The 27,579-nt window shown below is 43.2% G+C and overlaps 1 protein-coding gene across 3 annotated transcripts; it reads left to right on the forward strand.

Annotated features, from left to right (window-relative positions):
- On the forward strand, nt 1–27,063 carry LOC135540101 (uncharacterized). Of its 3 annotated transcripts, none has more exons than XM_064966471.1 (8): nt 1–243; nt 18,333–18,452; nt 19,668–19,912; nt 19,997–20,098; nt 22,017–22,137; nt 22,234–22,286; nt 24,827–24,976; nt 25,447–27,063. In XM_064966471.1, exons 1-8 carry the CDS (start codon nt 156–158, stop codon nt 25,627–25,629), a joined length of 1,062 nt encoding a protein of 353 aa, XP_064822543.1. In that variant the 5' UTR covers nt 1–155; the 3' UTR covers nt 25,630–27,063. The 3 variants fall into 3 exon arrangements, with proteins under 3 accessions (XP_064822543.1, XP_064822545.1, XP_064822544.1); XM_064966473.1 differs by having other exon boundaries at nt 20,018–20,098; XM_064966472.1 differs by having other exon boundaries at nt 19,671–19,912.
- Nucleotides 27,064–27,579: the final 516 nt, after the last annotated feature.

Below are 27,579 nucleotides of genomic sequence, written 5' to 3' on the forward strand. Positions count from 1 at the left end.
GGGAGGACAGCCATATAAAAGTGCCAGAGCACAAGCGGCACTTTATCCGGCCCATCCCACTCACGGTAAGAGGAAATCCTAAACTGGTCTGGTCCACTGGTGCTCCCCTTCTCTCTCACTCACACACCCTGGACGCTCACACAAACAGGAGGACAATGGCAGTAGCAGCATCCACACAGAGAATGAATGAGACCCACAAAATGCTGGCATTCACTTTGCTTCTCATCACCACCCTCTTTCACGGTAAGTAAAAACTCATACATCCAGACTCCTCAAGCTAAACTTGAAAGAAAGCATGGGAGCGGTCAGGGGTGGGGTTCAGGGGTTGTCTCAGGCTGAACACAGAGATTTTCATGTTATCAACTTTATACAACGGTATCAACATGATTTTCACTTTCATGAAAATAAACCCATGGTTTAGCAGTGTGTAATAATTTATAAATGCAGGATAACTTAATGGAATCCCCCCCCCATGATTCTGAAAGGGAAAAGTTACTTTGTAGCATAACGTAGCAAACAAAGGGGCCAATTTGAATATGAAACCTGCAGTCATTGTGCAGCTGAATCTTGCATGCATAATCTGCACCTATTTATTGCCTATGGGAATGCTCTCTCCAAATTGTACTACTTCTCAACAATGTGACCCTTTCAAGGCCACAGGCTGACTTGCTATACTGCAATATCTGCTATTTCATTGACTATATGCCAATGTTCTACTATAGCTGGGAGAGCTGTGTGTGTTTATAATTAGCAGATGGTTGTGTGTGGATGTATGGGGTGGGTGGGGAGGGGAGGGTGGAAGTTGAGTGAGGAACTTTTGGGTATAAAATGTAGGTGGAAGTTGTGCTTGTGTTGATACAGCAGGGGCCGTAACAAGGCACCCAGGGGTAAAATTATGTCAATTAGAGACTCTCTTTGTGTTCACCTAGAGTGTCGACTGGTCTTGGCAGAATAGCAGCTATTATCTGGACCATAAACACTGGCCACATGCCTGATGAGAGGGTTAAGTACAAGATTGGGAGGTTTTTCTTGCCGTTTTTCTTGCCACCAGAAGAGACTACAGTGTTGATTCAAACCAGGTTGTCTGTAGTGACACTTCTTAGCACTGAGATGCAGTGTCTTAGACCACTGTGCCACTTGGGAGCCCAAAAATTTAACTCAAAACATTTGTATTTGTTCTGCCAGCAACACACAACTAGGGCGGCAGGCTAGGCTAGTGGTTTGAGTGTTGGACTAGTAACCAGAAGGTTGCAAGTTCAAATCCCTGAGCTGACAAGGTACAAAGCTGTCATTTTGCCCCTGAACAGGCAGTTAACCTGCTGATCCTAGGCCGTCATTTAAAATAAGAATTTGTTCTTAACTGACTTGCCTAGTTAAATAAAGGTTTAAAAAAAATGCACATCAATTAACATTGCAACAACAGCAGTTATTTATGTTCTCACTAATTGCATTAGTCTTTTGCTGTGGTGTGGGAAGAAATATTGACATAGTAAATTGCTTAATCTGAAAGTAATGCAATGTTTATTAGATTTATTATAAATGATGTAATTGGTATTGGAAGCACAAATCTATTCCTATAAATTGAAGGCAGCTGGTTCTGCTATGATCTGTGGAACGCATGCATGTAGATGAATGATGAAGAGTAAAATTGTTATGTTTCCACATATCTTAAGAGAATCTTGAATCTGAAGATTGTGTGGACACATGTTTAATATAATTTACCATTCAATGAAAAGCTGGACATCACAACACCATGCCAAGCTAGCTGACAAAAATGAATGGTAGCAGAATGCCTCACAGTTATCCTAAACAGTAGGAGGGAGAATGCATGGGAGGAAGAGGTGGTCAAGCAAAGGGAGAAGCAAGAGGGAGAAAAGGAGGGAAAGCAACAAAACAGTCTAAAGTTTTCTTAAAGTCTATTTCCTGAGAAGAGACAAGTACTTCTGCTTTCTAACAAAGTCCAACTTACTGTATACCATTTGTTTTATAGCCAACTTTAGAAATCTGGGAGAGGGCTGTATTATGTAAGCACTGTGCAGAATTACTGTAGTACTGTGGATTAAGTCAGAGCTAAAAGACAGATGTTGGCATAGCTGCAGTACAGTAGTTAAGGTGGAGGGGCTTTTCAGAGATGGGTTTGGAGAATGGATTCAAGAGCTATAGCCAAACAGCAGAATGAGGGGAACTACTAACATACTGTAGCACTCAAAAGTTAATGCAATTGTAACTTTTAAAGTCACCCCTAAAAGTTAAACTTAACAAAACAGAGTATAAATGGATCTAATTTCAGCATCACATGATGAGAGTAAATTTACATTTGAGTAATTTAGCAGACACTCTTATCCAGAGAAACCAGGGCTAAGTGCCTAGCTCAATAGCACATTGACAGATTTTTCACCAAGTCAGCTCGGGGATTCAAACCAGCAACCTTTCAGTTACTGGCCCAACCATTAGTCTACCTGCTGCATGCATGAATCACAATTAAAGTAGAACAGCCTAGTGTTCTCAAGTGAAGTTTCTAAAATTTTGAGAGGTTGTGTTTATAAACAGACTACAAAGGATTTAAGCCATATGCTTGTCCCTGGTTTTAGGAGGCTTACTAGTTTGAGGGAACTCAACCTGACCTCAGGACCTGCAATTATGTGAATCATAGATATTGTTTTAGCAACATCTACTGAACACTCACACAGGAACATGTCCAACAAAGAAGCCACTTCTCTCATAAAGTAAATACCATTATGTCCGGGGCTGAAAACCCAGTCCAAGTCCAGCACCTGTGGAACAGGAACATTTATTTTGTATCTTATAAGGCCTGTAGAAGGACAGGTCATCCTCTTTGGGCTCCCGAGTGGCACAGCGGTCTAAGGTACTACATCTCAGTGCAAGATGCATCACTACAGTACCTGGTTTGAATCCAGGCTGCATCACATCTGGCTGTGATTGGGAGTCCCATAGGAAGGTGCACAACTGGCCCTGCGTTGTGTGGGTTTGGCGGGGTAGGCCGTCATTGTAAATAAGAATTTGTTCTTAACTGACTTGCCTCGTTAAATAAAGGATAAATAAATATTTGTTTCTGTAAGATTGCTAAATCACACTGTTTCAAGTTGATCGTTACGTTTTTGTAGTCTGTTTTATAGTTGTTTCTAACTTTGTGAAACAATCTTTGTATGGGAGAGTAACATGTCTTTCCTTTACTGTCTGTGGTGATAATCAGAATTAACATGGACACTTAACATTAGATAAGAAATGTATCATTCTAAATAGAAAAGCATTCTGTTTATGGTTGAGGGCCAGTCTACGTTTCCAGATTAGTGTCTTGATATTGTCTAGTTTAGTCTGGACATGGCTGTTATTCAATACCACCTCCAGAGGCATGGTAGTAATTTGTCTGCAGGAGATTTGAAATCTCCTTGTGATTCTCTCTGAACTGAATCAATGTCCAAACTTTTACTGATTTTCTCCTCCCAGACAGGAACAGTTAAGGTAATGTATACAGCAGCGAACCTGTAACAGACAATCTGTACAGTGAAATACATACACAAGTAGAAACAGATGAGTCCTGACTAAAAGTCCCCAGCACTTGGCTGTCATAGCCCCAGTGTGGGATGAGAGCTTCTGACTGAAGTCCCCAGAACCTGGCTGTCATAGCCCCAGGGTGGGATGAGAGCTTCTGACTGAAGTCCCCAGAACCTGGCTGTCATAGCCCCAGGGTGGGATGAGAGCTTCTGACTGAAGTCCCCAGAACCTGGCTGTCATAGCCCCAGGGTGGGATGAGAGCTTCTGACTGAAGTCCCCAGAACCTGGCTGTCGTAGCCCCAGGGTGGGATGAGCCATGGGTGCAGCACTGGAGCTTGATTAAAAACATGAGATCCTCCATCCTCTTTCTGGGTTTAATGCCAGGGAAAAGAGGGCTGGGCTGGTTCTGTGACAGAGACAGAGTTTAAGATAGCAGGTCAGGATTCTAGAGTTGCAATACTGTGTTCACCTCCCGAGGGACTGAGGTCCAATGTCCCATTCCTCAGCCACTAAAAGTGGCACTTTCAGACGCAAATTCCTCAGTTGTACTAGGAGAGTTGTACTATAGAATCATACACAAGAGAAATCTAAGTGGCTAGAATTGACAGGAGAGTGAGGTTTCATTCAGCATTGTAACTATTAGTGAGAACAGGACTTCAATACTGAACACAAAAGAGAGGGAGAGACTAACCTTATGATCACCGTGGAAGAAAATCAATAGTTTCCTGAGAATGTTACCCTGGCTTTGTGCTTTGGTGGCACTGTGTACAGACAACTATACATGGAGGGTGTCAGAGGGGTGTTATGACAGACATGGGTGGGTTATAATGAGGGTCTGACACGCAGGGTCACCCGGTGCCCCTTCTCCCACACACCCCTCTCATTCCTGACTGAGCCACCCTTCACACATATCCTGTTGGAGGATATGTGAGGAACATTCCAAACATATATCGCTGATGCAAAGAAAATAGATATGTCAGTCCAGTTTATAAAACCTGTCTTGTATAGAGGAGACTCCCTTATTTTAAATATGTGAATTTAGCTTTATAGACAGTGGAAAAAAAGGTTTTGGCTAAAGCAGCATTTTATTTGTGGAATTTGAAGATTAATGAGACAGTTTGTTTTAGAGTTTGCATGTTTGGCTCTCCTTGTGCAAACACTATCTCATGTGGTTACCATTGCACACTATGTGATAATTGTGGTCCACTCGTGCCTGCAGACCATTATCATCTCACTAAGCCCTGTGTCACAGTCCAAAGCCTACTCTGCCCCTGCCCCTCCAGCAGCAGAGAGGAGTAGCCTACTGTATGGGCCAGTCTGGTTGTATGTTGCTGGCCATGGGAAGACAGGATCACTATCCAGCTCTGACTGTGGGCATGACGTGTTGCGTTGCATGGGAGGGATGCGCCTGGTGAATGCATATACGTCTCACCTCTGTAGATCCTGGGGATAAGAAGTCCACAACTGGAGGTGGTGGGTGGAACAGATGGGGGGTTGCCTATACGTTAAGCTGGCTTGTTCTCCTCCAAGGCTGCTGCTGCCGGCATTCCCCCATCCAGAACTCCCTTGAGACGAGTGAAAGCCGGAGGATATCCAGACCTGTCAATCTTACCATCTGCTGGGAAAATCTCAGAGTAAAGGGTAGTCGAGGCCGTTGGAATAACATCTGGAGCGGAGTGGCTATAAAGCCCGGGGGGGTGACGTGGTTCATTTCTTCACATTAGTGCTCCATGCAGCACATAAAGAACAGGTAAGAAGAATAAAGAGAGGGGTAGAGAGACAAAAGGGGTCTCAATATAAGGAATGGATGCAGTAAATCATAGACAGGTGAGCTATAGCTGTGGTTCCTGGGTAGAGGGCAAAGGAGAGGTCATCCTGTGAGAATCAGAGGAAGTGTTCTGTCTGATTGCTAACCTCCTGCTCTTAGCGGCCTGGCAGCTCACCCCACAAGACCCCACTGTATCCATTACAACACAAACCAAAGGGGATGACTACATACTGGCCCTAGTGTGTGCTCCACAGCTATGTTAAAAGTTATTTACACTTCCCCATTCCCATATAGTGAGGATCATCGGTGATGACTAACAACGATGTCAAATCGTTCATACTGCACCACCAGTTGCCTGAAATGAACATTAACAGCCATATAATGTCATGAAACATGGAGCCCTTAAAAACGAAGCAAAATGAAGCAAAATGGTATTCAAAGGTTCCTTGCCGTTACCACGTCTGGTAACGATGAGATGACTGCTATGTACTGGCATAGCGTAAAACCCCATGGAGGGACATTGAGGGTGTGGGGAGGAGGGGGGGGAGCTCTGGGGCCTCAGGTGCCGTCGTCTCACACCTATGTTTTTTTAAATAAATACTTTTGACAGTAACCCTGCCTTTTAGTTTCCACATGTAGCAAGCAAAGTGTTTGTGTTGTCTACATCTACATGGGTAGAAGATGAGTTAGTCAGACTAGTGTTCATGGATCTAATTAGCCTATTTCTCAGCGGCGCCAGCGGCAGCCCGCCTCGGCCTCCTCATCTAATTGGCTATCAAGTAAAAAAAACAGTTACGTGAATCAGGTCAGACTCGGATGATGGCGAGTGAGTTTGTTTTTCAAGATGGATAAGTAAAAGGCAAGAACAAAGTGGTGCACAAAAAAACTGCAAAAAAGCTTTATCTGATCAAGCTCGTGCCAACTTACTGAAGATAATCACATCAGTAAAGCTACCACCACCTCATCCTTGACTGACGAAACACCATGGCAGGTGGAAGCTAGTAGGCCTACATATGCAGCAGCTGGTACTAGCAGCCTAACAGTCCTGACAGATACCTCACTACCTGGGCACGCCAATAACAGTGGCCTTGCTTCTCCTCTTCTTCCTCCCTTCAGTTCCTCAAGTGAGAGGAACTCACTTCTTCTCCTCCTCCTCCTCCTCTCCCTGAAAATCAAGCTGATGACTGCCAGAGACACATCCGCGCTCATGAGAGCAACACCCCTTCTATGAACACGGGTAAACCTACGAGTGAAGAGACGGATAGCCTCGTCAGCGTGGAGTCCGAGTTCCAATCTGTAATATACACTAATGTTGAGTTACACCCCCTTTTCCCCAAGAAGAGCCTCAATTTGTCAGAGCATGCACTCAACAAGGTGTCGAAGCGTTCCATAGGGATGTTGGCCCATGTTCTCCAATGCTTCCCACAGTCGTGTCAAGTTGGCTGGATGTCCTTTGGGTGGTGGACCATTCTTGATACACATGGGAAACTGTTGAGCATGAAAAACCCAGTAGCGTTGCAGACACACTCAAACCGGTGCACCTGGCACCTACTACCATACCCCGTTCAAAGGCACTTAAGTATTTTGTCTTCCTCATTCACCCTTTGAATGGCATACATACACAATCCGTCTCAATTGTCTCAAGGCTTAAAAATATGTATTTAACCTGTCTCCTTCGCTTCATCTACACTGATTGAAGTGGTTTTAACAAGATACATCTATTTATTTTTTTATTATATTTCACCTTTATTTAACCAGGTAGGCAAGTTGAGAACAAGTTCTCATTTACAATTGCGACCTGGCCAGGATAAAGCAAAGCAGTTCGACACATACAACGACACAGAGTTACACATGGAGTAAAACAAACATACAGTCAATAATACAGTATAAACAAGTCTATATACGATGTGTGCAAATGAGGTGAGATAAGGGAGGTAAAGGCAAAAAATGCCATGGTGGCAAAGTAAATACAATATAGCAAGTAAAACACTGGAATGGTAGATTTGCAATGGAAGAATGTGCAAAGTAGAAATAAAAATAATGGGGTGCAAAGGAGCAAAATAAATAAATTAATTAAATACAGTAGGGAAAGAGGTAGTTGTTTGGGCTAAAATATAGGTGGGCTATGTACAGGTGCAGTAATCTGTGAGCTGCTCTTACAGTTGGTGCTTAAAGCTAGTGAGGGAGATAACTGTTTCCAGTTTCAGAGATTTTTGTAGTTCGTTCCAGTCATTGGCAGCAGAGAACTGGAAGGAGAGGCGGCCAAAGAAAGAATTGGTTTTGGGGGTGACTAGAGAGATATACCTGCTGGAGCATGTGCTACAGGTGGGAGATGCTATGGTGACCAGCGAGCTGAGATAAGGGGGGACTTTACCTAGCAGGGTCTTGTAGATGACTTGAAGCCAGTGGGTTTGGCGACGAGTATGAAGCGAGGGCCAGCCAACGAGAACGTACAGGTCAAAATGGTGGGTAGTATATGGGGCTTTGGTGACAAAACGGATTGCACTGTGATAGACTGCATCCAATTTGTTGAGTAGGGTATTGGAGGCTATTTTGTAAATGACATCGCCAAAGTCGAGGATTGGTAGGATGGTCAGTTTTACAAGGGTATGTTTGGCAGCATGAGTGAAGGATGCTTTGTTGCGAAATATGAAGCCAATTCTAGATTTAACTTTGGATTGGAGATGTTTGATATGTGTCTGGAAGGAGAGTTTACAGTCTAACCAGACACCTAAGTATTTGTAGTTGTCCACGTATTCTAAGTCAGAGCCGTCCAGAGTAGTGATGTTGGACAGGCGGGCAGGTGCAGGTAGCGATCGGTTGAAGAGCATGCATTTAGTTTTACTTGTATTTAAGAGCAATTGGGGGCCACGGAAGGAGAGTTGTATGGCATTGAAGCTTGCCTGGAGGGTTGTTATCACAGTGTCCAAAGAAGGGCCAGAAGTATACAGAATGGTGTTGTCTGCGTAGAGGTGTATCAGAGACTCACCAGCAGCAAGAGCAACCTCATTGATGTATACAGAGAAGAGAGTCGGTCCAAGAATTGAACCCTGTGGCACCCCCATAGAGACTGCCAGAGGTCCGGACAACAGACCCTCCGATTTGACACACTGAACTCTATCAGAGAAGTAGTTGGTGAACCAGGCGAGGCAAGCATTTGAGAAACCAAGGCTGTCGAGTCTGCCGATGAGGATGTGGTGATTGACAGAGTCGAAAGCCTTGGCCAGATCAATGAACACGGCTGCACAGTAATGTTTCTTATCGATGGCGGTTAAGATATCGTTTAGGACCTTGAGCGTGGCTGAGGTGCACCCATGACCAGCTCTGAAACCAGATTGCATAGCAGAGAAGGTATGGTGAGATTCGAAATGGTCGGTAATCTGTTTGTTGACTTGGCTTTCGAAGACCTTAGAAAGGCATGGTAGGATAGATATAGGTCTGTAGCAGTTTGGGTCAAGAGTGTCCCCACCTTTGAAGAGGGGGATGACCGCAGCTGCTTTCCAATCTTTGGGAATCTCAGACGACACGAAAGAGAGGTTGAACAGGCTAGTAATAGGGTGGCAACAATTTTGGCAGATAAGTTTAGAAAGAAAGGGTCCAGATTGTCTAGCCCGGCTGATTTGTAGGGGTCCAGATTTGGCAGCTCTTTCAGAACATCAACTGAACGGATTTAGGAGAAGGAGAAATGGGGAAGGCTTGGGCGAGTTGCTGTGGGGGGTGCAGTGCAGTTGACCGGGGTAGGAGTAGCCAGGTGGAAAGCATGGCCAGCCGTAGAAAAATGTTTATTGAAATTCTCAATTATGGTGGATTTATCAGTGGTGACAGTGTTTCCTATCTTCAGTGCAGTGGGCAGCTGGGAGGAGGTGTTCTTATTCTCCATGGACTTTACAATGTCCCAGAACTTTTTCGAGTTAGTGTTGCAGGAAGCAAATTTCTGCTTGAAAGAGCTAGCCTTTTCTAACTGCCTGTGTATAATGGTTTCTAGCTTCCCTGAACAGCTGCATATCACGGGGGCTGTTCGATGCTAATGCAGAAAGCCATAGGATGTTTTTGTGTTGGTTAAGGGCAGTCAGGTCTGGGGAGAACCAAGGGCTATATCTGTTCCTGGTTCTAAATTTCTTGAATGGGGAATGTTTATTTAAGATGGTTAGGAAGGCATTTAAAAAAAATATCCAGGCATCCTCTACTGACGGGATGAGATCAATATCCTTCCAGGATACCCCGGCCAGGTCGATTAGAAAGGCCTGCTCGCTGAAGTGTTTCAGGGAGCGTTTTACAGTGATGAGTGGAGGTCGTTTGACCGCTGACCTATTACGGATGCAGGCAATGAGGCAGTGATCGCTGAGATCTTAGTTGAAGACAGCAGAGGTGTATTTAGAGGGCAAGTTGGTTAGGATGATATCCATGAGGGTGCCCGTGTTTAAGGCTTTGGGGAGGTACCTGGTAGGTTCATTGATAATTTGTGTGAGATTGAGGGCATCAAGTTTAGATTGTAGGATGGCTGGGGTGTTAAGCATGTTCCAGTTTAGGTCGCCTAGCAGCACGAGCTCTGAAGATAGATGGGGGGACAATCAGTTCACATATGGTGTCCAGAGCACAGCTGGGGACAGAGGGTGGTCTATAGCAGGCGGCAACGGTGAGAGACTTGTTTTTAGAGAGGTGGATTTTTAAAAGTAGAAGTTCAACTTGTTTGGGTACAGACCTGGATAGTAGGACAGAACTCTGCAGGCTATTTTTGCAGTAGATTGCAACCACGCCCCCTTTGGCAGTTCTATCTTGTCTGAAAATGTTGTAGTCTGGAATTAAAATTTCTGAATTTTTGATAGTCTTCCTAAGCCAGGATTCAGACACAGCTAGAACATCTGGGTTGGCAGAGTGTGCTAAAGCAGTGAATAGAACAAACTTAGGGAGGAGGCTTCTAATGTTAACATGCAAGAACCAAGGCTATTACGGTTACAGAAGTCGTCAAAAGAGAGCGCCTGGGGAATAGGAGTGGAGCTAGGCACTGCAGGGCCTGGATTCACCTCTACATCGCCAGAGGAACAGAGGAGGAGTAGAATAAGGGTGCGGCTAAAAGCAATAAGAATTGGTCGTCTAGAACGTCTGGAACAGAGAGTAAAAGGAGGTTTCTGGGGGCGATAAAATAGCATCAAGGTATAATGTACAGACAAAGGTATGGTAGTATGTGAATACAGTGGAGGTAAACCTAGGTATTGAGTGATGAAGAGAGAGATATTGTCTCTAGGAACATCATTGAAACCAGGGGATGTCATTTCCTGTGTGGGTGGTGGAACTAATAGGTTGGTTAAGGTATAGTGAGCAGGACTAGAGGCTCTACAGTGAAATAAGCCAATAAACACTAACCAGAACAGCAATGGACAAGGCATATTGACATTAAGGAGAGGCATGCTTAGTCGAGTGATCAAAAGGGTCCGGTGAGTAGAGAGGTTGGTTGGGGCTCACGGCGATTTAGACAGCTAGCCAGGCCATCGGTAGCAAGCTAGCATAGGATGGAAGTCTGTTATTAGCCACCTCTTGCGTTCCGTCAGTAGATTAGTGGGGTTCCGTGTGGTAGAGATAGAGATCCAAATCACACAACAACAAAAATAAAAACAATAGATAAAGTTAGAGGCCCAAGAAGAAAAAAAAATAATAATAAAAATAACTAAATAAATTGTCCGATTGTCTATTTAGATAGCAGCCGATAAGACAGCTAATGGTTAGCAGGCCGCAGATGGGCGTTCAGGTAACGTCGCGACGGAGGAGCCAGCCGGATAACTCCTTCGGGTAGATAACTTCGGCAGTCCAGTTGTGAAGGCCCGGTGGGGCTCCGCGTAGGCAGTAAAACGGGTCCGGATAGGTGACTGCAGCCCAGGAGTGATTGATGGAACTCTTCAGCTGGCTAGCTCCGGAATAATTTATGTTTGCTCCGGAATCGACGAAAGCCGATAGTCACACGGATAGCAGCTAGCTAGCTGTGAGATCCAGGTATGAATGTCCAGAGTTAGCGATAGAAATCCAGGGACATGGAGAGAAAAATTGGTCCGGTATGTTCCGTTCTGAGCCCCGCTGCGTCGTACAAAACTGGCGATAGATTTTCGAGCTAAAGGATAGCTGATGACCACAAACCGTGGTTAGCTGAATACTAACGATTTGCCAGTAAAGAAGCTAACTAGCTTCTGACCTAGCTTCTGATTAGCTTCTGGATTAGCTTCTGGCTAGCTCCTGGCTAGCTTCTGGCTAGTTTCTGGCTAGCTTCTTGGAGGATTACAGATTTGAGGTAAATAATACTTTTTTATAAATATAATATATATATCTATAAAGGATCATAGGTTTCACCTGGAGCATGTTTCCATTTATATTTACACTCTACCATCAAAATACTGTATATAGCTATAGATAGGCTAGTAGGCTAGACTGCATTGTCTGCTTAATGAAACAATCCATAGTAAGCTATTGTTTTGACAGTGGACTGATTGTATTATTTGGCATTAAAGGGACATTTAAAAAACGTTTGACTTCATATTCATCATCTCCAGCACCACCCCATCATCAACATATGAGAAAATTAGTTTTGTAGTAAAAAAAAAATAGAAGAAGATAAGTGTTTGCAGTGAAATTATTTTTTGTTGTGTATTATTATTTTTTTAACCTTTATTTAACTAGGCAAGTCAGTTAAGAACAACTTACTATTTTTTCAATGACGGCCTAGGAACAGTGGGTTAACTGCCTTGTTAAGGGGCAGAACAACAGATTTTTACCTTGTCTGCTCAGGGATTTGATCTTGCAACCTTTCAGTTACTGGCCCAATACTCATACCACTAGGCTAACATGGTGTGCGTTGTGTGATTTAAATCAAATATGAGTAGGCATTGCCTACTAAATTCCTACTAATTGGTTGATGATGTCATTATCTTCCTCTATTATTTTTTACTGCAAAATATAGAAACTTGCCATTTTCACATATGTTGATATTGGGGTGGTGCTGGCGATGATGAATATAGGCCTACAGGGCAGTTGTATATAAAAGTGTAAAAATCTATTGGTTACTAATTAGTATGCTGTTTCATTGAAAATTCATTTTACAATCTGCAATGTTTGAATTTCCCACTTTAATTACTCAACAAGTATATACACTACAGTTCAAAAGTTTGGGATCAAATAGAAATGTCATTGTTTTTGAAAGAGAAGCAAATTAAAATAACATCCAATTTATCGGAAATACAGTGTAGACATTGTTAATGTTGTAAATGACTATTGTAGCTGGAAACAGTTGATTTTTTTCAATGTAATATCTACATAGGCATACAGAGGCCCATTATCAGCAAACATCGCTCTTGTGTTCCAATGGCACGTTGTGTTAGCTAATCCAAGTTTATAATTTTAAAAGTCGAATTGATCAATAGAAAACCCCTTTGCAATTATGTTAGCACAGCTGAAAACTGTTGTTAAAGAAGCAATAACACTGGCCTTCTTTAGACTACTTGAGTATCTGGAGCATCAGCATTTCTGGGTTCCATTACAGGCTCAAATTGGCCCAAAACAAAGACCTTTCTTCTAAAACTCATCAGTCTATTCTTGTTCTGAGAAATTAAGGCTATTCCATGCGAGAAATTGGCAAAAAACTGAAGATCTCTTACCATGCTGTGTACTACTCCCTTCACAGAACAGAGCAAACTGGCTCTAAGCAGAATAGAAAGAGGAGTGGGAGGCCCCAGTCAACAACTGAGCAAGTACATTATAGTGTCCGGTTTGAAAAACAGACACCTCACAAGTCCTCAACTGGCAGCTTCATTAAATAGTACCCGCAAAACAGCAGTCTCAACGTCAACAGTGAAGAGGCGACTCCGGGATGTTGTCCTTCTAGGCAGAGTTGCAAAGAAAAAGCCATCTCAGACTGGCCAATAAAAAGAAAAGATTAAAATGTGCAAAAGAACATAGACACTAGATAGAGGAAGATTGGAAAAAAGTGTTATGGACAGACGAATCTAGGTTTGACGTGTTCGGATCACAAAGAAGAACATTCGTGAGGAGCAGAAAAAATTAAAAGATGCTGGAGGAGTGCTTGACGCCATCTGTCAAGCATGATGGAGGCAATGTGATGGCTGGGGGTGCTTTGGTGGTGGTAAAGTGGAAGATTTGTACAGGATTAAAGGGATCTTGAAGAAGGAAGGCTATCACTCCATTTTGCAAAGTCATGCCATATCCTGCGGAAGGCGCTAAATTTGAGCCAATTTCCTCCTACAACAGGACAATGACACAAAGCACAGCTCCAAACTATGCAAGAACTATTTAGGGAAGAAGCAGTTAGCTGGTTATCTGTCTATAATGGAGTGGCCAGCACAGTCACAGGATCTCAACCCTAATGAGCTGTTGTGGAAGCAGCTTGACCGTATGGTACGTAAGAAGTGCCCATCAAGCCAGTCCAACTTGTGGGAGTTGCTTCAGGAAGCATTGGTTGAAATCTCTTCAGATTACTTCAACAAATTGACAACTAGAATGCCAAAGGTCTGCAAGGCTGTAATTGCTGCAAATGGAGGATTCTTTAACGAAAGCAAAGTTTGAAGGACACAATTATTATTTAAATTATAAATCATAATTTATAACCTTGTCAACGTCTTGACTATATTTCCTATTCATTTTGTAACTAATTTCATGTATGATTTCATGGAAAACAAGGACATTTCTAAGTGACCCCAAACTTTTCAACGGTAGTGTACATTCTTGCCACCAGCTAGCATTCTATAGCTTTGTGAAACATAAGCGGTAGGCTTGACAACCAAATATAAATAAGCATGTATCCATTAAAGCAAAGCAATAGGCTACTACAAGCATTAGCACCAAATTATCTGACAGCCTATCGACGGGAAGATACATAGACATTGCAATTTCAGAACCATGGACAACTATCAGAGCGCCCAAATTCTGACTTTGTGGGGCGGTTGGGTTCAGAGAAACTGCGCTACACCAGTGCTGCCATGTTGAGGTTAGATTCTTGTTAAGTGGGTTTGTGTGTAGAACACCTAGCTGATGACTGATGGCTGGTCAGACAGTGATTAAGGCTGCTCAGGCTTTAATGGCCATGCTGGCCGGGTTGATAAACAACATGCTCTGTATGGCTCTGTTTTAAACTAAGCAACCAGGTGTTATCAAATCAAATTAAATTGTATTTGTCACATGCGCTGAATACAACAACCTTACAGTGAAATGCTTACTTAAAAGCCCTTAAACAATGATTTAAGAAGTTAAGAAAAAAAGTGTTAAGTAAAAAGTAGATAAGTAACAAATAATTAAACAGCAGCAATAAAATAACAATAGCGAGGCTATATACAGGGGGTGCCGGTACAGAATCAATGTGCAGGGGCACCGAGGTAATTGGGAGTGAACAGGGAGTACAGGAGGGGACTGAGCATGCACCCCTGAGGGTCCCCGTGTTGAGGGTCAGTGTGGTGGATGTGTTATTACCTACCCTTACTACCTGGGGGCGGCCTGTCAGGAAGTCCAGGGTCCAGTTGCAGAGGGAGGTGTTTAGTCCCAGGGTCCTTAGCTTAGTGATGAATTTCGTGGGCACTATGGTGTTGAACGCTGAGCTGTAGTCAATAAATAGCATTCTCACATAGGTGTTACTTTTGTCCAGGTGGGAAGGGGCAGTGTTGAGTGCAATAGAGATTGCATCATATGTGGATCTGTTGAGGCAGTATGCAAATTGGAGTGGGTCTAGGGTTTCTGAGATAATGGTGTAGATGTGAGCCATGACCAGCCTTTCAAAGCACTTCATGGCTACAGACGTGAGTGCTACGGGTCGGTAGTTATTTAGGCAGGTTACCTTGGTATTGTTGGTTACAGGGACTATGGTGGTCTGCTTGAAACATGTTGGTATTACAGACTCAGTCAGGGACAGGTTGAAAATATCAGTGAAGACACTTGCCAGTTGGTCAGTGCATGCTCGGAGTACACGTCCTGGTAATCCATCTGGCCCTGCGTCCTTGTGAATGTTGACCTGTTTAAAGGTCTTACTCACATAGACTATGGAGAGCGTGATCACACAGTCGTCCGGAACAGCTGATGCTCTCATGCATGCTTCAGTGTTACTTGCCTCAAAGCAAGCATAGAAGTTATTTATCTCGTCTGGTAGGCTTGTGTCACTGAGCAGCTCGGGGCTGTGCTTCCCTTTGTAGTCTGTAATAGTTTGCATCCAACGAAAGTCGGAGGCGGTGTAGTACGATTCGATCTTAGTCCTGTATAGACGCTTTTTGTTGTTTGATGGTTTGTTGGAGGGCATAGCGGAATTTTTTAAAAGCTTCCGGGTAAGAGTCCCACTCCATGAAATCAGAAGCTCTACCGTTTAGCTCAGTGTGGATGTTGCCTGTAATCCATGGCTTCTGGTAGGGGTATCTATGTACGTCACTGTGTGGATTACGTCACTTATTGATGAAGCCAGTGACTGATGTGGTGTACTCCACAATGACATGGAAAGAATCCCAGAACATATTCCAGTCTATGCTGGTAAAACAGTCCTTTAGCTTAACATCTGCTTCATCTGACCACTTTCTTATTGACCGAGTCAGTGGTGCATTGAAGTCCTCGGCTACTAGGAGCGCCGCCTCTGGAGCGTTTTCCTGTTTGCTTAAGGCCGTATACAGCTCATTGATGCTGGTACTAAAACCTCACTCAGTTTGTGGTGGTATATAGACAGCTACAAAAAATACAGATGAAAACTCTCTTGGTAAATAGACTCTGGTTGGCTGGCTCTTTGGGCTGTTATGTACCTAATACAGAGCTGGTAGCAAAATGTACATAAATTATTTACAATGACAGAGAGGTAGCTCGTAAACACAATTAAATTGTCACAAAACACATGTGACAGCTATAACCAACAGTTGCTAGTCTAAGTATACCGGTGTGAGACCTCCTTCAGTACTGTTGACCCACCTGTTTACGTGGCACGCTGACTGTTTTGCACTTGTGGCACTTGCTCTTCATACTTTAGCAAGTCCAATCAATGCAACACACTGCATTTAGCATACTGCAACAACTGACTATAAAAGTTAAATTCCACAAGTAAACAGGGTGGAAAGACAGTCGGAAATGGCCAACCTGGTGATACAGTAGCTTATCCAAACCCAGCCCAATTATGCAACATTCAGTTCTGTCTTGGACAAAGCTTCTGTGGGTTTAACCAGAAAACAACATTGTTTAACTACATGGGGAAAAGGTAGGAAGGGAGGAGAGAGTCTTAATGAGATTCACAGAATTTTGGCAAAGCCACGTGGATGAGGTAATGCCGTTGTGTTAGAGGAGAAGGCTACGGGGGGCAAACGATTGCAGAGCTTTCTTCGTTGCCATAACTATCTCAGTAAACATGTTCAATCTCAGGAAAAAGGGAGTCAGGCGCACAGCTTATTAAGATATTTCATAGCAAGATCTTTGCCCAGTTTAGTTTATTAAACATACACTGCTCTGTATGGTATGCACTGCATTAGCACTGCTCACATGAAATATAGTTGCTGACAAGACTAGAAAATAATATGACAAATTACATTATAAGTTTTGTACTTGATTCAACCCACCACTACAGTACTTGAAAAGATAAAATGACACATCACGTTGTGTAAAACAAGCTTTTACCTCAGAGGGCCTGATAGGTAGAACTATGGCTATTTTTTTAATCAAATTATGGTTTCACCATCACTGTGCACCAACAGTTTTAGTAAAGCAGCAGTATATTTCAGCAGAGCGTTCGGCTGTTTAACAGGCTAGCTAGATGGAAACTTAATTCACCTAGATGACTTGATGTTGTGTATCCCACTGACTAATGAGGCTGAACTGTTGTTGGGAGGCACAGCTCTCCCATTACTTCTTTGCATGTGAGAGCTGGGACTGAGATGGTGTCAGTACCAAAGCCCATCAGTCTAAAAGACATGGCCATCGCCAAGTAAGGGTATCAGTGGTCTATCAAGACGCCCAGTCAAAGCACCCACTTACAGGCACATACGGGCACAAGAGACTTACATACACAGTATGACTTCACCCTGGTGGAGGATAAATGGGTGTTATAATCACACACTGGGGAGATATCCTTACCCTCTTAGCATTGAGCGGCATCTCTCTTATTGCATGACACCTGGCAATGAAAGACTTTACAGTCTTCTGATAGTTAAGCATTGAAATATCAAATTCTTCAAGGTTTTAGAAATGACAAGATTGTTTTTGAGAGTGTGAAAGTCTGCAGTTATTATATTTATCTACATAAGTAGCTATGAAGGAGGAAGAAATAATCACATTCCTCGGTCCAGCTGCATAGCTAACTAGGTATGAGGAAATGGATGCACATACTAAGACTTTAAAGAGTAAATTACCCAGAGGCCCATGTATTAAAGCCAGTGTGCTTGCTGCATAGTGTCCCATAATGTCTGTCATTAGACCAGAGAGAGATTTCCCCTGGGGGGCTTGTACCCACCATCGGAGTGTGTCAGGGGTCAGGCCAATTTGCAGGCGAGGACAAGAACATTTATTTGCACAGGCTGAGCTGAGGAGTTACCCCACAGTTGGGCTATTAATTACAGTCCCTTCCTTAGTGCTGCATGGAGCCTAAATGATTTCAGGTCAGGCCCTGGAACCTATTAGAGATGGACTGCATAGCTCCAACACAAACACCTCAGTCAAGATTACATTCACAGCCAATGAGATCTCCCCCCCTGGGATTACTAGTAATACCAGACTATATGGGTGTGGCAGGATTGCTATCAGTCCTGTGAGTCTAAGTGCTAAGTCAAGTCAGTTTGCACACATGCTGTCTATTAATGTGGTGCTATAGACCTGGACACAGGTGTGGGATCAGTTGAACATAGCTCGGAAAGACAATGTCAAATAAAGGTGCAGACAAATGACCATGTAGCTTGGTGTAAATGAGAATAGCAGCTATTAAGCTTAGTGAGGTAGAAGACTCTTTCAGAAAGGGACATCACTGCTGTGACAAAGTTGTCATGGTTTCTACAGAATGTGTTGGCATGCAAGTGTAAGTTATCCCTTTGTTGTTCTCTTGCAGGTGGTGTAGTTGCACAAGATGAGAGTGAATCAGATGTTGTCACTGGGCCCACACAGCCAGTGGATGTTGCTGAATTAATTCGTGGAGACGACATTGACACCACACAACCGGCAGATGAAGGTAAGAAATGGATCCATTAGAAGATGATCTCCACAGAGCCACTATTGGTGTTGCTGTATTAATATACCGTCCTAGGCTCATCCTATCAGCTTTTTGTTATACATGTTTAAATCAAGTGGACACAGGGGCGCAATGCACCTCAAATCTGTAGGGACACAAAGTACATGAGGATGTCTGGGGGGTGGTCCTTGCCTCCCCTCCGGAAGTTGGAGAATTTTGCATTTTTCAAACACCTGCAATCTAGAGCCATAATCATTATGCTTAAGTCTATTTAAAAATATGTATATTTTTCTGCATATCTAAGCATACAGTTGAAGTCAGAAGTTTACACACTTAGGTTGAAGTCATTAAAACTCGTTCTTCAACCACTCCACAAATTTCTCGTTAACAAACTATAGTTTTGGCAAGTCGGTTAGGACATCTACTTTGTTCATGACACAAGTCATTTTTCCAACAATTGTTTACAGACAGATTATTTCACTTAAAATGCACTGTATCAAAACTCCAGTGGGTCAGAAGTGTACATACACTAGTTGACTGTGCCTTTAAACAGCTTGGAAAATTCCAGAAAATTATGTCATGGCTTTAGAAGCTTCTGATAGGCTAATTGATATCATTTGAGTCAATTGGAGGTGTGCCTGTGGATGTATTTCAAGGTCTACCTCTTTGCTTGACATCATGGGAAAATCAAAAGAAATCAGCCAAGACCAAGAAAATACTAATTGAGTGTATGTAAACTTCTGACCCACTGGGAATGTGATGAAGGAAGTAAAAGCTGAAATAAATAATTTGCTCTACTATTATTCTGACATTTCACATTCTTAAAATAAAGTGGTGATCCTAACTGACATAAGACCGAGAATTTTTAAATGGATTAAATGTCAGGAATTGAGACAAACTGAGTTTAAATGTATTTGGCTAAGGTGTATTTAAACTTCTGACTTCAACTGTCTGTATCCTCCTGACTGGTGGTTATTTGCTTGATAGCCTGAAATGGCTTCTTGGTAGCTAGTTATGAGGTTGAAAAATTGGGAACCTATGGCCTAGCTAAAGACAACTTCATAAAATTGCTAGGTGGCTAGTAGTATTACAGAGAAACAACAACAACAAATAATCATAAAATCTGAGGGGGCACGTGCCCCTGTGCCACCTATGGTCATGATGCCTCTGACTGGACATAAAACACAAAGAAAGAGACTTTTCTTTTCTTTTCAGAAGCAGATAAACCCCAAGTCCAGATCATTGTATTCCCCAGTATTCCTGGCCTGGATCTGTCAGGCTTCTTACATGACACCACAGCGACTCCAGTCACCAAGGGGGTAGTGGAGACCACAGACATAGGGGAGGCCACAGTGGAGGCTGGTGAAGCAGGAATCACAGACCCAGATGACAACCAGGAGACCCAGGCTCCCCAGCAGTTTCAGACCTCCCAATCTAGTGACACTGTGCTCATCCCAGAGGTGAGCCTCGAGTTCAGTGACAATGCCATCCAAATCGCCAATCCAAGTTCAGAATGAACGATACACACTCTAGTCTAACTGAAGTGGTCTGGTGTCTCTCTACAGGCTGATGTGATGTGTGTTGATAAAGAAGCTGTCCAGGACAGAGATGCTGTGAATCTGAAACTCAAGGCCTCATCCAGCTGTGTAAGTAATGAGCACACCACGTGTACACACACACACACACACACACACACACACACACACACACACACACACACACACACACACACACACACACACACACACACACACACACACACACACACACACACACACACACACACACACACACACACCTCACTAAAGGGAAAGCCAACTTTTCCTGTTGTGACATTCAGGAAACCCTCACAGCAGTGTCCACTTCAGTTCAAACTGTATCCAGAGGGTAGTTTCAGGGTTAAAAACGTTAGCGGAAGCTGAGAGTCAGAGTAAGATGTTATAGATGACCGACACCTGAGTCAAGATCATAGCAAATTGCCACTTTCAATTTGCCCCTTATCAGACCAGTGCACATTAGCTAAGCAGGAAATTCCTATTCATTAAGCTACAGTGATTAAAACATCTCCCGTGGGCAGTGAACAAGAAGGCTAGTGACACACCAGCCCTTCTCCTCCCTAGTTATGCCTGCCAGGTGAGGAGGGGGAGCAAAAAGAGTTTGTTACAACCCAAGACATGCCTACAGGAGAGAAGAAGAGGGAAGAACGTGTTCAAAGTGTTGGTATGAAAGGTGGGAAGGCGGTGGTGGGGATACTGTTGTAGCGTGTGTACAAAAGGGATTCCTCAGCGTCTTGGGGCAATGGCGGCTGGGCTAACAGGAATTCCGCTCTGTGCCGGCCAGGGAAGTGAAGGGAAGTGGCGTCTCGCTTTCCTCAACTGTGTCTGTCTGCCAGGCTGCCTGCCGTCTGGAGCTCCAGCTCTGCTGATTTCAGTCTAGATAAAATTGTATTAAATAATGTCCTGAAATAATGGAGTCCTTGGTGATATCACACATCAAGAGCCATGTGTAAGAGTCTTGAATGGGACTTAGCTCCCCCCTCCCCATCTAGGACTGCATGGGAAAGCCCCCTGCAATATGGCATGTAATCAGTGACACACTCACTCCTACACCAGGCTATGCTTTATGACTTGATTGGCTTCATCTGGGTAAGACACCACATCCCATTTGTGAAGATCCATGTATGTTTCCAATTATATGAGGATCATATATACTGCAGATGGGTTTTTTAAAATATGTTTTTCAATTATGAACAAATTACTAAATACTTTAAGAAATTATAGAATGGAAACATCTGGAAAATGTTAGAAAACCCGCCATGCTATGCACTGACTACACAAGACAATAAAGCATCAGGGGCAGGACCCAAGAGACTGCATCAGGGATCAAGAAACAGCTGAGAATGACGTGAATAAAACTGTTTTCAACTTAAAGATGAGAATTTGTGTGCTTTACATGCACTGTATTGAACATGCTCTGAGTGCCGAAGCAGATGAGGCCTTGAGAGCGATCCTGTTTCCTTAGCTTTGTAAAGAAGCCAGCTGTCCTATCTGGGGCTGGGATCAAAGGTTTGAGCAGAACCGTCTGTGAGTGCTAGTGGCTGTTTTTGGACCATGTTAAATAGGGTGGAGTATTGCAAGGTTGTGATATAATTTATTTGGTTAAGGGAGAGGGACATGGGAGGGGGGTGTGGCCCTTTTGTGGTGTACATTTCCAAAGACCCATAGATGTAGCTGTGTATTCATGAGAATGTATATTACCACATTTCATTTCTGTGTGAACACATTTCTGTTTGAACACATTTCATTTCTGTGTGAACAAATTTCATTTCTGTGTGAACACATTTCATTTCTGTTTGAACAGATTTCTGTTTGAACACATTTCATTTCTGTGTGAACACATTTCATTTCTGTTTGAACACATTTCTGTGTGAACACATTTCATTTCTGTTTGAACACATTTCTGTTTGAACACATTTCTGTTTGAACACATTTCTGTTAACTAGGATGACCAGGTTCAGCCCCAAATTCACAGGCTTTGTTATTAATCCAACTGATATTTCCACAGGAGGAGACCAGGTCTAAAATTGAGAGTGTGTTGGAGCACCTGTGTGGAGACGACTGTAAACTGGAGGTCTACCAGGAGGACAACTCCAATGAAATCCTGATCTCTGGCCAATGCATAGAAGGTTGCTTCCCTCTTCTCCTTTTTAATGATGTGGGATTATTCTGTTGAGTGTCTGGTGTTGAAAAAACATGAACCAAATCATCATCTCTACTTACAGCTGATGCAAAAGGAATGGCTGAGAAGTTCAACAATGACAACATTAAAGACAAGGTAGAGTATCACTTCTCTCCATTCAGTATTCCAATTCCCCATACACATATGACGTTCACATAATTCACACCACATACACTTCACGAGAAAGGCATTATGATCAGTGTCCATTGCTGTCACACCCACAATAAAAATGCTTTAATTTGTGCACCGTGGTAGGTGAGGCACAATGCTGATTCGGCTCCTTATCTAACCATTGTGAGATAAACACCACTGTGAGACACTCCTCCACCAGACGGGAATCCTCACTCATGGCTCCAAGCTGCCGGGAAGATGCTGTATGACAAACAGAAAACAATCCCCACTTTCCTGTCAGCTGGAATTAATTTATGTTCCCGGTGGAGATGGGGTTGAGTGTTCCCAATGGGAATGAGGAATGGGTGTTTCCTTCTCATGATTCAACCTGGTTGTCCCTTTGACATTAGACATACTCTGTGCTCCATCCCTACAACCCCCCTAACTCTGCCCTGCCGCGTTAAACAGTTAAGTGAGCTGCACCCGTCCACAATCTTCTCATTATGTTGGTCAGTTAGTTGAATGGCACCTTTGTGTTTAGATACTGCTCTGGTCTGAAGGTTGAAGGGCAGGGATCATTTACTAGATTCAGCCAGGGGCTGATTTATTTTCTTGAGCGGAAGGTCAGGGGGCCGGAACATAATTACAAATCATTTGTAGACTGCATATTGACTGCAAGAAGCCCAAACAGATAGTATTTGACTAAAACATAATCATTTCAAACCTTGCTTGCATTTGTATACAATCACATACTTTATATCTCTCAATTATGCGTGGGAATACATTGGAACAGATTTCCCAAATGAAAATCACTTGGATTTGCTGGTGTTTTTAAAGTGTTTTATGTTCAACAATTAAAGTAAAAAATGACAATCTGAAATAGCTTTATATGGGCCACACCCAAATGCTGGTTTAGAGAGAAGCATGTGGAACTGCCTTCCTTTGGTGTCTTGTTTTCACCATCATTCATCATAGTTATCGTATAAGCTAACCTCAATCTCCCATCTGATTGACACCAACATTCCTAACCTCAGCCAAGATACTTAAGACCTCCTCAGACAAAAGGGATATATCTCTATTATGTGTTCGAGCTGATTGGCTGGTGTTTTTACAGTCTTTTATGTCCAATAATTAAAATTCAAAAAATTAGGGGCACTGCTATTCATCCATCCTCTACAGTCTAGGGGTAAAATAGCCTGTTCCAAGGAGGCATCGGGGGCACTGCTATTCATCCATCCTCTACAGTCTGGGGGTAAAATAGCCTGATCCAAGCTATTCATCCATCCATCTCCTCTACAGTCTGGGGGTAAAATAGCCTGATCCAAGGAGGCATCGGGGGCACTGCATTCATCCATCCTCTACAGTCTGGGGGTAAAATAGCCTGATCCAAGGATCAGGCATTCATCCATCCTCTACAGGGCACTGCTATTCATCCATCCTCTACAGTCTGGGGGTAAAATAGCCTGATCCAAGGAGGCATTAGGGGCACTGCTATTCATTCATCCTCTACAGTCTGGGGGTAAAATAGCCTGATCCAAGGAGGCATCAGTGGCACTGCTATTCATCCATCCTCTACAGTCTGGGGGTAAAATAGCCTGATCCAAGGAGGCATCAGTGGTCACCTGATCCAAGGAGGCATCAGTGGCACTGCTATTCATCCATCCTCTACAGTCTGGGGGTAAAATAGCCTGATCCAAGGAGGCATCGGGGGCACTGCTATTCATTCATCCTCTACAGTCTGGGGGTAAAATAGCCTGATCCAAGGAGGCATCAGTGGCACTGCTATTCATTCATCCTCTACAGTCTGGGGGTAAAATAGCCTGATCCAAGGAGACATCAGGGGCACTGCTATTCATTCATCCTCTACAGTCTGGGGGTAAAATAGCCTGATCCAAGGAGACATCAGGGGCACTGCTATTCATTCATCCTCTACAGTCTGGGGGTAAAATAGCCTGTAAAATAGCCTGATCCAAGGAGACATCAGGGGCACTGCTATTCATTCATCCTCTACAGTCTGGGGGTAAAATAGCCTGATCCAAGGAGACATCAGGGGCACTGCTATTCATTCATCCTCTACAGTCTGGGGGTAAAATAGCCTGTTCCAAGGAGGCATCGGGGGCACTGCTATTCATCCATCCTCTACAGTCTGGGGGTAAAATAGCCTGATCCAAGGAGGCATCAGGGGCACTGTTATTCATTCATCCTCTACAGTCTGGGGGTAAAATAGCCTGATCCAAGGAGACATCAGGGGCACTGCTATTCATCCATCCTCTACAGTCTGGGGGTAAAATAGCCTGATCCAAGGAGGCATCAGGGGCACTGCTATTCATCCATCCTCTACAGTCTGGGGGTAAAATAGCCTGATCCAAGGAGGCATCAGGGGCACTGCTATTCCTAGTGTCAGTAAAGCATCTAAAACAAGACTATGCAGATTACATACCACTATAATTCACATAGGGTATAACTTCAAAGTACAGCCTGAATTCCTTATATTATTATGTGTATAACTCTCCTTCTCTCTCTAGATTGATTTTGAGGAGGCTGTTCCTCGCTGGGGGAAGAAATCCAAACTGGTACTGGTCTCCCTGCTGCTCACTGGACTGCTCCTGGCTATTCTTCTCATCGCAGGCTACTACCTGAAAACCCACCGCCCACCACCCAAGGGAGCGAGACTGGTGAGTCAGAGTGGCCATGACGTGAGAGAGACCCAAAGCAAACTAATACTGTGTACAGGACCCAGTTTACTGGGAAGATTGGGTGGGTCTTGTTTTCACAATCATTTATCATAGGCATCGTATAAACAAACCTCAATGTCCTCATCTGATTGACACAAATATTCCTAAACTCAACCAAGATAGTTAAGACCTCCTCAGACAAAAGTGACACGACTCCCTGACTCCACCATTCGTGTTTGAATTCCATCATAGGGAGAAAGTGATTGCTTTTGAATCCTCTCGTCATCAGGCTTCACCTTCAACTTTACCTTCCCTTCCGTACACATTTACACGTTTGCTTTTCTGAACAACGTACAAAACATATTATTCCTTCAGTTAAATCTGTACTGTATCACAATAACACTTATTACCAAGCCCAACCTACCATCAAGGTTCCTCTAATCAAATCTCTATGGTTCCTCTGCCCATAGGCTGAAGAGGGTTTCCAGGTGTATGAGGAGAACCAGGCCAACACCCTGGTGTCTGTGGCCCCTCTGCAGTCACAGGAGCCCCTGGTGAAGCCCACCAGCAATGGGGAGTTTCCTGAGAGCCAGCCACCACCCAACAACGGCCAACCTGCCACCCAGACCTCGGTTGCTGACACTGAGATGTGAACGAGCTCTGAATTACATCCCCAACGCCCCATTTTCATTCCTCCTGCTCACCATCATCACCACATTCCCAATCCCTCTCCCCTCATAGTGTACCTACAAGACTCTAACACGAAACAACAATTCAATATCTAAGCCCAACTCACCTTACCCCATGCAACCCTTGACTCCCAGGATGATGACAATGATGAAGATGATGACTATGACGATAATGACGAGGCCTGTAATGTGAAGAGAAGAGATTGTGATCACTGGCCTCTAACAGGTTTCAGTGGTGGTAGAGAAGGAGCCTAAACACTGAGTTTGGGGGACTGGACAGCAGGTTGAGACTGCATTCCAAAAACAATAATTGCTGCAAGAAATTAACAAGAAATCACCAAAATTGACAATTTGTGTTGCTGTTTCCAAATTCATGTATGAAGCACAGTATATTCGAATTCTTAGTCTTTCAGATCTCAAATGGACTCATTTGAACTAAAAGGGTCATCGTAGTTTAAAGTATCGCTTGTATGATGTGGTGTGATCGTTTGCTTGAACCTCCTGTTTGAGGTAAAAAATTACATTGGGGCGGCAGGGTAGCCTAGTGGTTAGAGCGTTGGATTAGTAACCGAAAGGTTGCAAGTTCAAATCCCGAGCTGACAAGGTACAGATCTGTCGTTCTGCCCCTGAACAGGCAGTTAACCCACTGTTCCTAGGCCGTCATTGAAAATAAGAATTTGTTCTTAACTGACTTGCCTAGTAAAATAAAGGTTAAATTAAAAAACAGAAGCGGAGAAAGAGTGATACATGGAGATTATTTCAACCATTGAAGAGATTTTATTAGGCAGCTTTAAAATGGGTATCAATGTGATTGGTTAGTGCAGAGATCAGAGTTGAATCATGTTACCTTTTATCAAGGCCTATCATAATAGTTGTGTGAGATGGGCTGCCATATGTTTGTTTCATAATTATGTAGGCCTACACTCTTAGAAAAAAATGTGCTATCTAGAACCTAAAAGGGTTCTTCAGCTGTCCCCATAGTAAAACCCTTTGAAGGTAGAACCCTTTTGGGTTCCATGTAGAACCCTTTCCACAGAGAGTTCTACATGGCACCCAAAAGGGTTCTACCTGGAACCAAAAAGAGTTCTCCTATGGGACAGCCAAAGAACCATTTTGTAACCCTTATTTTCTAAGAGTGTAGTGTGTCACAATTTCAATCATGACGAACATTATATTGTAGTTGTTTAAATGTTTTTTTTTTGTTCTGACTCAGCACTGTGTCTTTGAGAATGTTGAACCAGGTAGACTAATCTTATCAACTCCGAAAAACAGACATAACCTGTCGGTTTTGTGTGGCAAAGCACTGCCTTTAAATATCTATAAAACCGCTAGTAACATGTTCAACATTCCCAAGGCCCTTTAAATGTCCTTAATAAATCAGTTCCTCATGAAACATCAGTTACATGGATGAAAGATGTATTTTAGCTATTGTTTTTTGAATGACTGATTGTTTTCATACAATACTGCATGTGTAAATATGCCTACTTTCTCTGTTAGAAATATCTATGTGCCCTATACATTTTGATTGTGTTATTGTTGCTACTGTTTCTTTTGTCTACCTGAACAGGTAACACGAGCCTGATCATGTCACATAGCATGGCACACATACAAACTTGCATCTCTTTATAGACCCCACACAAGGAAAATGTAAGTTTATTATGATTCCTACAGCTGTTTTGGGCCTTTCTTCAAATCCAACATCTGATCTTGGCTTAAATAAACCAAATTATTAATATGTCATCGAAAAAGTTTAAAACTGCATACAGTTTACTGTATTAATCAAATCAAATGTATTTATTTATATAGCCCTTCATACATCAGCTGATATCTCAAAGTGCTGTACAGAAACCCAGCCTAAAACCCCAAATAGCAGGCAATGCAGGTGTTGAAGCACGCAGGTGTATTAACAAGCAA

Source organism: Oncorhynchus masou, chromosome 5 (assembly GCF_036934945.1).
Source record: "Oncorhynchus masou masou isolate Uvic2021 chromosome 5, UVic_Omas_1.1, whole genome shotgun sequence".
Classification (NCBI taxonomy): Eukaryota; Metazoa; Chordata; class Actinopteri; order Salmoniformes; family Salmonidae; genus Oncorhynchus; species Oncorhynchus masou.